The 15703-nt window shown below is 41.2% G+C and overlaps 1 protein-coding gene across 1 annotated transcript; it reads left to right on the forward strand.

Moving 5' to 3' along the window:
- The first annotated feature begins 1888 nt into the window (after window positions 1–1888).
- shoc2 (SHOC2 leucine rich repeat scaffold protein) lies at window positions 1889–15171 on the forward strand. Its single transcript, XM_062387498.1, has 9 exons — window positions 1889–1967; window positions 5672–6741; window positions 7115–7252; window positions 7383–7513; window positions 7976–8164; window positions 9010–9132; window positions 9682–9819; window positions 10407–10524; window positions 12333–15171. The coding sequence occupies exons 2-9, from the start codon at window positions 6039–6041 to the stop codon at window positions 12539–12541; spliced, it is 1749 nt and encodes a 582-aa protein (XP_062243482.1). The 5' UTR covers window positions 1889–1967; window positions 5672–6038; the 3' UTR covers window positions 12542–15171.
- The last annotated feature ends 532 nt before the right edge of the window (window positions 15172–15703 follow it).

Raw genomic sequence — 15703 nt, forward strand, 5'->3', positions numbered from 1 at the left:
TGTATTACATTTTATTATATTTAATTTTATATAAACAAGTTTTTTAAATATATATATATATATTTTTTGTAAACTGAAGTACTTTATAAGACTGCTATCGTTCGAAAATATGCACTGTTATCCCCAGGAAGACGAGACATAGATAGCAAATTTTTGAATAAATAGAACACACTAAAAAGACTGCGTGAAATGTGTTTGAAGGTCGAATTGTGAAAGTAAAGTTACAAAGCTGGTTTTACTGTAATGAGTCAAACAGCGCGGTTCCATTTGAAAAGATTCTCTGAACACAGTCGAGATGGCGAATCTCTCTTTTGAAATGTTAGGGACACAACAGTTTTTTCGCCCTAATCCAAATTCCCCTCATCCGCACCCTTGAGTTCGGACCTAGCTCCTGTATCCACTGGTGTCCTGGCAGCGTAGTGGCGTGGGGCTGGCTCGTCCCTGTGGCCCATGCAGGGAACGCATTTCTCCGCGCTGGTTCAGGGGTAAATGATGCTGGTCTTCACAGGTGGTGACTGACCTACGCAAGCCTGTAGCCGCCACCCCCCCCCCCCACAGGAGATTATGTGCTTGTGTGTGTGTGTGGCCGCAGCGCTTCCCGGTTCTTCCCGGTTCTTCCCGGCACTACACAGCCCAAGTATTAAACATGGGCGAGGAAAGGAGGCGGACCACTGTTCAGGGCGCTTCTACCTCTGGTGCGTCCCGGGGTTAGAGGATGATGGTGTGACGTCACTGTATTGCTTTACATTCCATGTGTCACGTCATGATAAATCAGTCTCTTGTGTCGCCCTCTCGGCATTTTGCGCCCTAGGCAACCGCCAATGTCACCTGTACCAGGAGCCGCCCCTGTCTTTATGTGAATACAGACAAATAAACTGTTTAACACTTAGGTGTCTTATCATTATTTCTTCAACCATTGTACACGTATCTGGGATTTTGAATTGGTATGTAAATAAATAAACTCTCTCTCTCGCTCAAACACACACACACACACAGATGCATATCCATATTCCTGCATATCCTCCTTGTGTCTCAGTGTGTAAGAATAGGTGAAAGAGATCTATTGAATATAAAATAATCCCAGTGATGTGTTCACTGGGTGTGAATGGTTGTTTTCTTGACCCTAGAATTGTTCCTTTATATTGAAATACTTTATCAGGAGAGGGTCCTCTCTACGGAGTTCTCCATGTTTTTTACAGTCGTCCAGACTGGACAACCTAAACAGCGTCTGAGTTTGTATAACAACTGAAGGCTACGACAGGTTCTATCTCATGTTTGGAAAGGGGAGGGCGAGGTGAGGGGTATTCAGCTGCGGCATGCAACTTTACCACTAGATGTAATTAAATTCTAAAAACTGAACCTTTAACTTATGTCTCATAGATTTCCTGGAGTCTTACTGGAAACATAACCATTGTCACTACCTACCTAGCTCCAACCTTGAACCAAACCTTTGTCCTAACCTCAACATTTTATAATATACATATTGGGGACTTGATTTTATGGAAAGAGGTAAAATCCCCATAACGTGACTGTGTAAACAGATGGATCCCACAACATGGGTAACATTGGCTCTCTCGCCTATTTCCCCTCTTTATATGTTTTGTTGGGGGGTCGTTTTGCCTTACTCTGGTTGGGGGATGAGGACAGAGGATGTCACACCTTGTTGAGCCCTGTGCGGCAAATACTGATTTGTGAATATGGCCTACATCAATAACATTTGTTTGATTGATCGATTCAAAGTGGGTCACAAAGTGAGGTCCTGATGTCACAAAGAAATCTGTTGAAGCACAAACACACACACACACACAGTCTTTTTGTTTATGTGTAGAAGTCTCGTTCCTAAGTCTCGTGATAACAGGGGCTAGGCGTGCGAATGACGCAGTTTGGTGTGCGGGGAGGGAGCGGAGCGAGCAGCAGTGTAGGAAAGAGGAGGAAGCAGCGAGGATGGCGGAGTCACACCTCTGAAGGTAAAACACTTTTATTATCACATTAGCAGTGGACGCGATGTCGCCCCCGACCCCGCCCGCCCCCCGTGGCATGCTCACGCACCTTCCCGCAGCTTAATCACGCACTCAGCCTCTCTGTGCGGCGCGTGTGAAACGCATAAAGTGTCATTTCGCGGTGGCGAGTACGAACGCACTCTTTTGTTCAGCTTCGGAATGGCCGCTGTTTTTCACTGTGTTTTCTTTTTTTCCTCTGCTAATGTTCACCACGGAAACACCACTCGGACAGCCCGGTACAGTTAGTGGCACCCAGGCGGCGCTCGGTGGCCGCTCTGCCCGGATACGTAGCCACTGCGCCGGGCTGGGCTCCTCCGGTGTCTCCTGCCCGTTTGCGCTCAGCTGGCTGCAGCAGAGGCTTCCCTCTTCTCGGTCGCACTCACGGCCGACGGCTCGGTCCGACCGCAGCTCTGCTCGGGCCTACCCTCGCACAGTTAGCCGTGCTGAAAGACAAATCTCACCGCTGGGTGGACGTAAACGTGTCAGGGGGGAACCTCCACACCCACGGCACCGTCGCCCACGCACAATCACAGCTGTTTGACTTATCTCCCCTCCCGGACCGTGATGTGAGTCCTCTCGCTGAAATCTTGTTAGCCGGCGGTGCTAACTTGTCCGCTAGCTGACGTTAGCAAGTTAGCAGTCTGGCACCACTGACGTTTGCTTGGCTGTTGACGTTTAGCTTAGCTGCTTTTATTTCCTGCCTTGTTGTCAGTGGTTAGCAGGAATAGCTTGTGTGTTTCTCTCTTCTCGGGCTGGACATATTAGACGGAGACATTCCTCTGGTTTAAGCTTCAAGGCAGACTTTGCTGATATTAGACATTTTCATCCAGCGGGAGTCGGCTAACGACCATTAGTTATCTAGTAGATGCTGGGTTAACGGTCAAGCCTTATCATGTAGCACTGTCCGCGTCAATGAAGGCTAACCAGTGACTGCACAGCATCGGCAGCCTTGGTGTGTTTTCCTCGGAAGGTGACCTGACTTTTCGAGACATTCACCCTTTTGGTCGTTTAATCTGTTTGCAAGGATTTGCCACTGGCTCACGTAGCCATGAAGCTAGCTCCGTCCTGTGCAGTGCTGTTTAGCAGCTGGGAGCTGCCACCTCACCTATGTCAGGCTGTTTAGTCTCAAACATGAACCTTTAACGTGAACAGGCCACGTTCAGTCCTTGTTGTTGTTGATTCTTGAGCAGTAACAATCTGTCAAGCAGCAACATGAGCTGGATTTAATCATTTCCTGAATCTGTAGCGTTATTTTTTAAATACATATTTGTACATTTGCTTCAAACACACACGTGCTGTGTTGTATTCTCATATCGGCTAACATTGTTGCGTTTCTACTTTGATCCAGAATCCATTGTAATGGATCAACACAATCTTGAGAACATTAGACTGTTCTTCTTTGGTCTAATGCACTGGCATTAGATGGTTTCAAGATATCCTTAATGGAAAATGAATTAGTCTCCTGCATTAGATTTTCATCAAAGCTGTATACATGTCAGGATTCTTAATATTTGCATCTACTGAATAGGTCCTGCTAACTCAATGAAAGTCTCAAAAAAATGATAACTGATCCCTCACACCTGTATAGTTGACAGATGTGAGGACCTTTAAACAGACTCCTCCCATCAGTAGTGCACTTTTGACATTTAATATTGCTACAAATTGATTCCAACATTTCGTGCACAACAAGTCATTTACATCTCTGCATATCCGTGGAGTTTCGCATGTTGATGCAATCCAGTCATTACATTCATGAACAACTAGTGAGCCCTTTCTTAAGCTTGTCGTGTATGGGAGAAGTCACTGAATCTCATGAATTCCTTGTTCCCTGTTTTTCTAACATAGTTATTACCCATAGATTATTATTTTCCTCTCTCTCTTGCTTTTCGGTTCGCTGAAGACTAAACCTTCCCTGCCTCCTTTTTCCTTTTTTTTTTTTTTTTTTAGAAACCACTGCATTCATATGAAAGTTGCATTAGTTGCATCTGCATGATCTGGACAAACAAATATACAGCTTGTATCGTTGGTAAAATATCAACATTAACATGAAAACCAAAAGTATGTTCGTAAGAATTATGTATGAACGGAATTGGCTCAATTTGATCTTCAACTTTTCCCTCTGGTCTCATTTGTTCTTTTATTAGGTTGAAGATAAAGACATTAGTTGAGAAATACAGGGATGAATTTATACAGATACCATGTACATTCAGTTTGTTATAAACAGATGATACATCAGGCCAGGCACATGGAGAGTACAACCATAAAAGGAAGTTGCCTGCACAGTTTCGATTGGCCCAGCAATCAGGCTGGCCTGGCTATTCTCATTTTATGTTAATGATTATTTTGTACGTGGCCATGCCTATTCTAGCCTGTACTAGACTTGCAGCTCCTTATTTATGATTTAAAAGAACATTGGATACATTTTATTTTATTTACAGAACACACTAGTAGACTGTCTTTCATGCAAGGGGTGCTGCTGTTGACCCAACATTTTTTTCAACCAAAAGGTCATATGACCTGTTGTTGTGGGGACTTCATGCTTTGAAGGCCACTTCTAAAGATTACTCTCAGCAGTCCTAACCTTTTCACGTAGCTCTGATCCTCAGCAAAACCGGCCTCTCTTTTCACCACAGCTTAGCTTGTACTAGTTCTAGAGAGCATTACACAGTCACTGAGGTACAACAGAAGTGGAGACTAAACAGAGACGGGCCGCCAGAGACATTCTAGCTCAGTTCGTCATCTGAAGGGTTGTTGGTTTCATCTGGTTGCCTTTTTGAGATGTCAATTTGCAGTGTGGTTGTTGCATTTCAGACTTTATAGGTGAATGCTAAATAGCTGAATGCATGTCTAGGTGGGGCTTGGAAGCTTACAGTAATGTCAACACCCGCTTGGGCATGTTTGTTTAGTAGGAGCAAGTTGGAGTGAGGTTATGCTCAGTACATTCAGCAAATTTGTGTGGCACACGCAGCACTGTTTAAGTCATTGTATGAACAACCCACCAAACCTGTTAGGAGTGTTTTACTGTCTTAACCTTTAAGGAGGAATATTGTCAAGGCTCCTTTTTTATTTGTTGATTTCAGTTTGTTTTTTACATGCAGCTTACATTGCCTTTTAAGCACACACCAGGCCCTCCTTAAATTTGTTCCCATAATTGATCATTTAAATATATTGGTGTTCTTTTGCATTGTTTCCTATGAAAAATGCATAATATCTGTTCCAAGAGTAGTTTTCTGTGTGGATTTGTGATGGCAGGAAAGCTCAGCGTGTCTCTTTTTAGGCCCTCTGTCTTTTGTAGAACAATTCAATTTTGCATCTAACAGCAGTTTATTAGAGGTGTGGTTTTACTGCAAAATGTCACTGGAACACACCTAAAATAAGGAAGCTGCCCACCGCATGCTCCCACAGACATTGACTTCTGCGACACGTCATGGTCTTAAGTTTAAAATTGCTTACTTCTGTTGGAGCTCACTCACCCATTGTTCTCAGTTGCAGCCCCAGATATTTGATAGGGTGAAGTGAGGAATTTGTGAATGCTGCCCACCAGAACAAACAAACAAAGTATTGAAATTGGACTTTTAAGATCATAAACTTCCAGATGGACAATTCAACTGTTGAAATTAATAATACTGAGAATTTGTCAAAAATCATATTTCTTTTTTTCTCCCAAACAGCAAATCTTCGAGGGATTAAAAAAACAACTTCGATGACCTTTGCAGCCTGAAAAAACTTCTGTCTGAAGGTCCTGAGATTGTATGCAGTTCAAGAACTTAAGCATGTGGACCATGGATGTCACAATCCTGCTACTTAAAAGGATTTTTTCTGCCATGGCATTTTAACAAAGCAACAAAATATAAAACTATCCAAAAACCCTTGGATCACTGGGCCTTTATTTCAAGGATAATCATAAATGTGTGGGCCTGCACAGGGATGTTTTCTTTAAAGGCCTGCTTGGCTGTGTGTGTCCCTTTTTCCCCAAATAAGTAACCTGACAGAAGAGACTCCCATGAGCAACTCTGCAAGGGGCCCGATAACGTCGACATGAGTAGTACTTTAGGCAAAGAAAAAGATTCAAAAGAAAAGGACCCAAAAGGTGGTCCAGCAGGGAAAGAAAGGGAAAAAGAGACCAAGGCTCTGGCCAGTTTGGTCAAGGATGGAGGCAAAGATTCGAAGACCAAAGGGAAGGATGCCAAAGAAGGAAAGAAGGACACCAGCAGTTCAACACCGGGTGTTGCCTTCTCCGTTGACAATACGATTAAGCGGCCAAACCCGGCAGCAGGTACTCGCAAGAAGTCCAGCAATGCCGAGGTGATCAAAGAACTAAACAAGTGCAGGGAGGAGAACTCAATGAGATTGGACCTATCTAAACGGTCCATTCATATGCTACCCACTTCCATCAAGGAGTTGACGCAGCTCGCTGAACTCTACTTATACAGCAACAAGCTGCAGAGCTTGCCGGCTGAGGTGGGTTGCCTATCAGGTTTGGTCACACTAGCCCTGAGTGAGAACTCCCTGACCAGTTTACCCGACTCCCTGGACTCCCTTAAGATGCTTCGAATGCTCGACCTGCGGCACAACAAGCTGAGAGAGATACCGGCTGTCGTCTACCGGCTGATGTCTCTCACCACGCTGTACCTGCGCTTCAACCGCATCACAACAGTAGAGAAGGACATCAGAAACCTGTCCAAGCTCACTATGCTAAGCATCAGAGAGAACAAGATTAAACAGCTGCCTGCAGAGATCGGTGAGTAAGACTAATGTGTAAAGATGGTACAAAATATATGTAGGTGGAGAAAGAAGCCAACCATTCTCCAACAAGTTGGAATTCAATGTTATAACAGTAATTCACATTCTATGTATCCAGCTCGATCTAGTATATTGTACACTGTCTAATTGTACTGTAAGAGAATGATCTGATTATAAAACTCTGCAAAGATAACACCAAGAGAAATTTGTCATTGACAAGATGCTGTGAATATTGAATATTTAGATTTTCTGAATCAGGAGTTAAAAAATGTCTGAAAAGTTTTTGGTCCTTTGTACTGAGGCTGTGTTACTGAAAGCACTTTCATCTCAAAGTAATTATGCATTTGAGTTTTATTTGCTTCTTTCTGCAGGGGAGCTTTGCAGCCTCATTACTCTAGATGTGGCCCATAACCAGTTGGAACACTTACCGAAAGAGATTGGGAATTGCACACAGATAACCAATCTCGACCTGCAGCACAATGAGCTCTTGGACCTACCAGAGACTATAGGTAACTGAACTCAGTATGACTCAGCATTTAAGGCATTCTTTTGTTTAATTGCACCAGTCTGACTTCTACAAGAGTTTTATAAAAGTTACAAATGTAAAATGTAATGGCAAGGTTTTTTGTGTTGTCTCAGGGAATCTGGCCAGCATAAATCGCTTGGGTCTGAGGTACAATAGATTATCAGCCATCCCCAGATCATTAGCCAAATGTCGAGAACTGGAGGAGCTAAACCTTGAAAACAACAACATTTCAGTGTTGCCAGAGGTAAGTAGAACATGGAATTTAATCTCAAATATGATTGCAGAATAATACTGAGTAATAGAAATAACAATTGGTTCCAAGCCTACTTTGTTTTTTGGTTTATATTTACTTTAGTTTCTGCGTATGAAAAACAAATTGACAAACATAAAATTCATTTTGGAACCTCAACCCCTGCTGTACCTGTGCTCCTAAATGTATTGACATTTATGTTTTCTTAATTAATTTCTGTATTGGTACACCTTAGCCACAGAGTGTTACACCACAACACACAGTCCTTCAAATATATTTTTACACCAAGGACTGTGCAGAAACAGTTTTGCAGAAAGGGTTTTCTTGAGTGTCTGCTATTAACCATGGGTGTGGTTTATGGTTACTAATACATCCAGTGTAATAATCACAGCCTAAAGGGATATAGTCCTCTCCTTATATTGCCTCAACAATGCCTCTGTTTCTGTACTTGACCAGGGCCTGCTTTCAAGTTTGGTCAACCTGACAAGTCTAACACTGGCGAGGAACTGCTTCCAGTCTTACCCTGTGGGTGGACCATCCCAGTTCTCCACCATCTACTCCCTCAACATGGAGCACAACAGAATCAATAAGATACCCTTTGGTATCTTCTCCAGGGCCAAAGTGTTGAGCAAGCTTAACATGAAGGTACGAACATGTGCATATTTATCTCCATAAGGTAGATTGATGCATGACCCCCTTTACACTGTCTGCGCAGTAATACATTTTTCATCAAAATCAAGTATTATCACAGTTAAACTCTGACTCTGGACATTTTTACTTTTCAAAGTAGGATATTTTTATCAATGTCCCAGTACGTCATGGCACTCTGACAGTGAGGACAATAGCAGGATCCTGAAACAGTAGCATCTCAATTGAAAATAATCATGAATACATTTATTTGTTTCTACAACTGTGTTTTCCAACATTGACATGTCAAACTATCTTCAATGAGAAGGGCTATGAATTTAACCTCTGTGTCAAACAGTAAAATTATTAGAAATATGGAAGTTTTAAATCTTTAACGTATCATATTTTTTGATAAATGTAAATCGGAGGTGATGAAGTCTGTCTTGTTGGTCTTGGATCAATTTCTAATATAACTGAGCTGGCACTGTGAAGGTGGATGTCAAACTTATAAACTATGGTCATCATGAGACATGATGGCCATTCCAAAATTTTAAGATCCTGATGTACATTAAATACTAACAGGGAAACTGTAATGAGAGAACTACTGTTTACTTTTGCTCAGAGCTAAGACTGTCTTAACAGCGCCTCCATCTAAGTCTGTGTTGGTTTACAACCAGTACAGACAATTCAAAAGTCCCTAACTCGTACTAGTTTCCACCCTGGCTGTAGTTTGGATTTATATCTCCATTTATTGTAGCACAAAGTAACATAGCTGACAAAGTGCACTGCTCTGCCTCACACAGCATGGTCCCTGTGAAATGTCAGTCATTTAGCTTATAACGGTATTTCATTGTCTTCCCCAGGACAACCAGTTAACATCTCTGCCACTGGACTTTGGCACATGGACGAGCATGGTTGAGCTCAACCTGGCCACGAATCAGCTGACAAAGATCCCTGAGGACGTCTGTGGTCTCGTCTCTCTAGAGGTGAGCCTTGCGTAAAAACACAGTGTATAGGAGGGATTTAGCCACCTCTATGAAGAGGTAGAAAGTCTCACTACATAAATTGTATATTTTGTGCAAAGAATATGAATAGTGGTGAAAGAGCCATTATTTTAACACATTTAATCCCTCATGTTGAGGATGACGGCTGACGTTATAAACATGAATACTAACTCGTGCCAGTAGGTTTTGGGTTTGGTTAGAGGCTACTATCGCACAGACCTGTTTCCTCAAACCTGTAGATATATTATACCTCCTTTTACACCAACAATAAGCAGGTACACATGGAGTTTTAAATGCAGGTAAACCAGCTCAACAAGGCTCCATTCCCATTGCCAGACGCAGAGTATGCCTTTTAGTCTTTTCCCTCAGTGAGTCCTGCGCAACACCAAAAGTGTTTTGAAAAGCAATGTGCCAGGAACTTTACTCTCTTCCCGGCGTTATATCCTGCACGATAGAGGAAAGAAATCTCTGTTCAGTGTTGTTCCCAAGATGTAAACAACAATAAATATACAAATGTCATTGTCTTCACAGGTGTTAATATTGTCAAATAATCTTCTCAAGAAGTTACCACATAGTATTGGAAATTTGAGGAAGCTACGAGAGCTCGACTTGGAGGAAAACAAGTTGGAATGTCTGCCTAATGAAATCGCTTATCTTAAAGATTTACAGGTAAGTTTTCTACTTCTCTCCGTTGGCTCCTTTTATTTACAGAATATTTTCATATTTTGTTTCATAGAATCAGATTTTCGTATATATACCCAACAACTAGTGATGTTTTCTTTTTTTTGCCACCTTTACTTCTCACTGCCCCAGTCTTTGTTGCTTGTCATCACATTTAGATTTACATAAGGCCTATTTTCAAGCAAAAGCTTAGGACTGAGACGCCTGTTAGACAAAGCAGATGAGTTATTTTCCCCCGGTTATTTCTTACTCAGAAAGCAGACCAAGAGTTTCTTCCAAGACAAAACGCTTTAAGTTACAGGTTGGAGATTACTCAAAGTTGTGAAGTGTCACTACATCAAGTTAAAATTGAAAGCTATTGTATTTACAATTATTTAAGCTTCATGGAAGAAGCTCCTGGGCATTGAGGAATGGTCAGTAATTTTTGATCTTAGTCAACGATAAATGGTTTGAATATCTTGACAATCAAAGCGATCATTTTAATGTCCACTCTGTTTAACAGTTGCTGGTAAATGTCTCTCTTGTTTCAACAAAGGTTTCTCACTCAACATCCTGTGTTTTCACTCTTTCATTAGAAATTGGTGTTGACAAATAATCAGCTGACTACGTTACCCAGAGGCATCGGCCACCTCACCAACTTGACTCACCTGGGTTTGGGAGAGAACCTTCTGCAACACCTTCCCGAGGAGATTGGTAGATACTAATTTCTATCTCTACATGTTCGCGGCTTGAAAAATATTACTGTACTCCTTACTGCTTCAGACAAAGGCAGTTTGTTTAAGTGGTGGTAGGGAACAAGAGCTGATCACGACTGTGTATGAACTCAATTCTATTTCTGGGAGATTGGTGGGAATTTGAAAAATTCAGCAACTTGTCTCTAAAAACACAATTGAGATTTTTGGCACATAATTCTGTCAACAAACGATTTAATTTAGAACTCTCTAAAACTCTTGCTCAATTTAAACTAAACACAATTCTTTTTCCATATTCCTTTTTAAAGTATTCAGTTTCTCTCATATAGAAGAAATACTTGAAAAGTAAGCAAACCGAAATAAAATTATTGTCCATAATTCATCTTTTGGGAAAGGATACTTGTTGTCTCCCTGCAGTTTTAAGCACAGTTTCCCCACACTGAAAAAAAAACAAAAAAAAACATAACGCCAGTTCACAGACATAATTAGTATTTGTTTTAAACATTTAAGAAAATCGTATTATCCTGTATCGTTGTTCACCAATAAAAGCTAAACTTATCCATAAGGACTTAAGAGCTTAGCAGTCGACAGTATGTCCCACCTCTACTTTCCTTGGAGTGATTGGTCCAACCTGGTTAGGCTGTTTACTGCTGAGGTCAAGAGTTTAGATGCAGCTTAAAAAGGCTAGTAGAAGGAGCTGAAGCTGGTTGTATTTTTAGAGTATACACACTGGACCCAGAACTTTATACCGATAGCGTGTTGGTCATCTGTCTTTAAGATCTCATCCACGCAGCCAGCGGTAGGGCAAATAATTGATCCAAAAAATTTAGTTGAGTGGAGTCCGAAGGGTTTGTCATCAACCCCAGGCTATTCTGATTGTCAATTATACTCATTTTAATTTTAATATTTTTGAATGACTGTCAGATAAGATGAGTAATTTGGATACGTTAACTAGTGTCCAAAGAAACATGGTCATTTTATTTTAGTTATTTAAATCCTATCATAGATTAAACAATAAACCCAAAGAAAGTAATAGACTTATTTTTGCAGACATGAGTATTATCATTTCTTTGATGTATGTATTAAGATATATTTCTATTCTATAGAAGTATTATAAGTTCCGTTGTGATGCATCAAAACAACATGTGGTTTGACTGTAACGGTAGAGTAGTAGTAAGAGGCCCTTTCGTGTTCCCAGAAATCATATTTTAATATCTCCTTTTTAACTTTGCAAGAATTTAACATGGAACAATTCATTAATCTTGATGAAACATATACCTGGGACATTTAAGGGAACTGATACACTGTATGGACGAAGGTATTGGGACACCTACACATTACACCTTCAGGAGTGTTTTTGACATTCCATTCTAAATCCATAGGCAACTTGCCCAACCATGCCTCTATGAACCTTGCTTTGTGCACTGCAGCAGAGTCAGGCTGAAACCAAACAGGGCCTTCCCCAAACTGCTATCACTTAGTTGGAAGCGTATAATTTTCCAAAAGACTTGATAAGCTGAAGCATTAAGAATTCCCTTCTCTGGATCTGAGGGGCCCAGTCCAACCAATGGCCCTGAATTCAATGATAGAGGTGTGTTTCAATGCTTTTTGTCCATATAGTATATCTATGAGTGTGTACAATGTGGTCCACCTTATATAGCATGAAGGGGACTGTTGGGCCTTGGCTGAGGTATGTGATCTACTTAGTGTCATTCGACCTTATTCATGCCATCTGGAGGCTGTATGTTTCCCTGACTGTTTCCCTGGATGATAGTTTATATCTGAACACTGCCTGCCGTCTATCCTCAGGTACACTGGAGAACCTGGAGGAACTGTACCTCAACGACAACCCCAACCTGCACAGCCTCCCATTCGAGCTGGCCCTCTGCAGCAAGCTGTCCATCATGAGCATCGAGAACTGTCCCCTCAGCCACCTGCCTCCGCAGATCGTGGCTGGAGGCCCCTCCTTCATCATCCAGTTCCTCAAGATGCAGGGACCGTACCGTGCCATGGTCTGAGCCAAGAGCAGCTCAATCCCAGTCCCACTTATCCCCAAAACCCTTCAGTTGCTCAGCACCCTCTTGCCTGGCGCCTCCCCCCCCCCTCCACACATTACGTGTATCATACACTGTAAAGAAAACAGACTCGCCACAATCAGCGTCGAGAGGGGAAGCGAAAGGAGGAGGAGGAGGAGGAAGAAGAGGAAAACATTTCTGTCTCCATCCTTCGGCAGAAACGAGGTGAATCTTTGGAGACTTGACTCATATGTTCCTCCAGAGTTTATCACAGTCATTTTAGGACCCCAGCCACCCCCCTGCTCATCTTTCATTCCGAATCATACAAGAGGAAAAATATTTCCATCTCTTTGCCAAAACTGAAGATCTATAAAATTATATATATTGAGTAACTGTGAGCTAAGTGGCAAGTCTTTTAACCATATAAACCATGCTCCCATTGCCAATGTATTTACAGTAATTACAAGCATCTATTATGTGAGCAAGGATACAATTGTATGCAAAAACAAACAAAAAAAGTCTTTTGAACTTCACATTTACTGCTGCTGCCGTAATTTTAACTGTCATCTTGTTATATTTTCTTTTGATATTCCTTTTTTTTTATCATCTTCCCTCGAGATAACTTATGTTAATTGCTTCTTGACCATAGAGAACAAAGGTCTAATGATGGTGTGTTAATTTCTTATTTTCATTTTTTAAAATCTTTAATGTTTTCTTTTTAAAAACTGTGCCTATGTTTAGAGTGATCCAGTGGTTCATGTCTAAACTAAATTGTCCATGAGAATACAAAGATATAAATTATTTCAATATTTTTTTTATTACTGCTGTTTTTTCTTTTTACTTTTCGATGTTTCTTTTTGCTGTCGCATTAATCTGTTCAAACAGGCGATATCAGATGTAAAATAGAGTGATTGGAGATCCTTTTAACAAATAGCAGCAGTAGTTGTTCAGCATTAAGCTAGTAATGTATACATATGAGAAATGCCAATCATACATGCTTGAGGGGGGAGAAAAAAAAGTAGGTTGGACTTGAACGGGCGGCGCTGTGACCCCTCCGTCTGTGTGTGACCACTTGGTGTTGGAAACAAGTCAAACATGCGTAGGTGACGGGGTAAGTGCTCAGAGACGCTTTTATATATGTATACAAATCCTGGTTGTTGCCCTGAGTGCAATTTTTTTGTTTTACATTATCTTCATTGTTGGGCTGCAGAGCTGTAATCCAGTTGACAAACATATCACACGTTATCTGGTTTGAAGCGCACGGTGAGTGTATCAGAGCTTCAATTGTGGTTTCATAATAAACATTGACAGGTAAATTCTTCTTGACAATTCTTTTTTTGTTATTGCCGTAATTTTTTTTTTGAACAGGGTCTAAAAGTAATCTTAATGACATGATAGAAAATATTCCCTTGATTTGAAAGTTTTTTTTTTTTTTGTATCTCATATTTGTCCCACACTGTCCTGGCAATGCTGCTGCTCTCATGCACTTTTTTTTTTTTTTTCAAAAAGACATTGGCACCCTCTATATTTTTGGCAAAAACACAGTAGCCTCTCATTGGTTATTTTAAATGGGGGCATTTTTTTGTTTCATAAAGAAGTATTTTATCTGGTAATGGTTTATCATGTAAATTTGTATCAATTTAAATATTAATGAATATAATAATTTTCTTTGGGGGAAGTTTTTTCCTGTCAAACTGTAAAAGGGTCATTGTGGGTATGATATGGTTCAGACTTCCCATATCCTGCTTTCTCTATTGCAAGTGAAACGGCTTATCGCAGTTTAGATAATTTGAAATCAATTCACGTTTAATTGTTTATTGTATTGTTTATTTAGTGTATTCACTTAGTATTATTTCAAGTGACTGTACATTAAAAGTCCCAACAAAAGGTAATCAAACCAAACATTTTTATTTTCTTCTTAAAAATGTTTTGCATCCTGACTATATTCAATCATGGTTCTGTTTTTGCTCTCTCTCTCTCTCTCTCTCTCTCTCTCTCTCTCTCTCTCTCTGTGTGTGTGTGTGTGTGTGTGTGTGTGTGTGTGTGTGTGTGTGTGTGTGTGTGTGTGTGTGTGTGTGTGTGTGTGTGTGTGTGTGTGTGTGTGTGTGTGTGTGTGTGTGTGTGTGTGTGTGTGTGTGTGTGTGTGTGTGTGTGTGTGTGTGTGTGTGTGTGTGTGTGTGTGTGTGTGTGTGTGTGTGTGTGTGTGTGTGTGTGTGACCATGTACCGCTGCTTCTAATTTACCAGCAGAACATATTGCTGATTGTTTATGGACTTATGCTGTATGAGACTGGGGGGGGGGGGGGAGCATGAGGCGGGAAACCATCCACTCCCGACACTGATGCAGACTTTCATTTGGAAAACATAAAGCCCCTGACGAGGAACGAATTCACTTACCTTTTTTCTTTCTTTTTCTCGATTTCGCCCGGTGGGTTTCTCACAGATCAAATCGTTTGGACACAACGATAAGACGACACAGGAAGGTGCATATTTGAGCTTAATGCAGTAACAGTACAAGACTGTCGGGAAAAGACAAAAAAAAAAAAATGTAAAAAGGGCTTTTTCTGTGTTCATGCTCAACAACACACCGGAGGCATTGCATTCCTGGGTTTTATATAAAAGCTTTTGAAGTTTCTTTTGTGTATTTGATTTACTTTTAGGTGTAAACAATTGTGTGAAAATGCCTTCAATGAGTACTCAAGGGTGAGATGTGCATTAGGTGTGCAGCGAGAGCGCTGTGACCCATTTTTAAATTCAGTCTCTCGGTTTATACTTTTATCATGTGCCATCCTGCGAGGTTGAGAATGCCAGTGTATGAAGACACGGAGGAGGAGGAGGATGATGATGGAGGGGGGGGGGGGGGGGGGGGGCTTAAAGGCAGAACCTGAACAGGGCTAAGCACCCGGAGAGCATTTATCAGATCCTGGAATGTAGTAAATACTTGCTGCGGAGGGGATGAAGAACAGCGACTGGGCCGTTCAGTTGAAGGTGTGACCTGTTGGATCAAAGTGACGACTGTGTGTTGCGCATTGGTGCATCCTGAATAATCGGAGTATAATTGGTGTTTATTTTTCTATCGTCTGTGACGTTTAGGCCATGGCGAGCATCACAGAATCAAAGTAATTCTGCACCTTAAGCTTTTTTCTTCTTCTTTTTCCTCCCTCTGA

The sequence above is a fragment of the Platichthys flesus genome, chromosome 5, assembly GCF_949316205.1.
Source record: "Platichthys flesus chromosome 5, fPlaFle2.1, whole genome shotgun sequence".
Classification (NCBI taxonomy): domain Eukaryota; kingdom Metazoa; phylum Chordata; class Actinopteri; order Pleuronectiformes; family Pleuronectidae; genus Platichthys; species Platichthys flesus.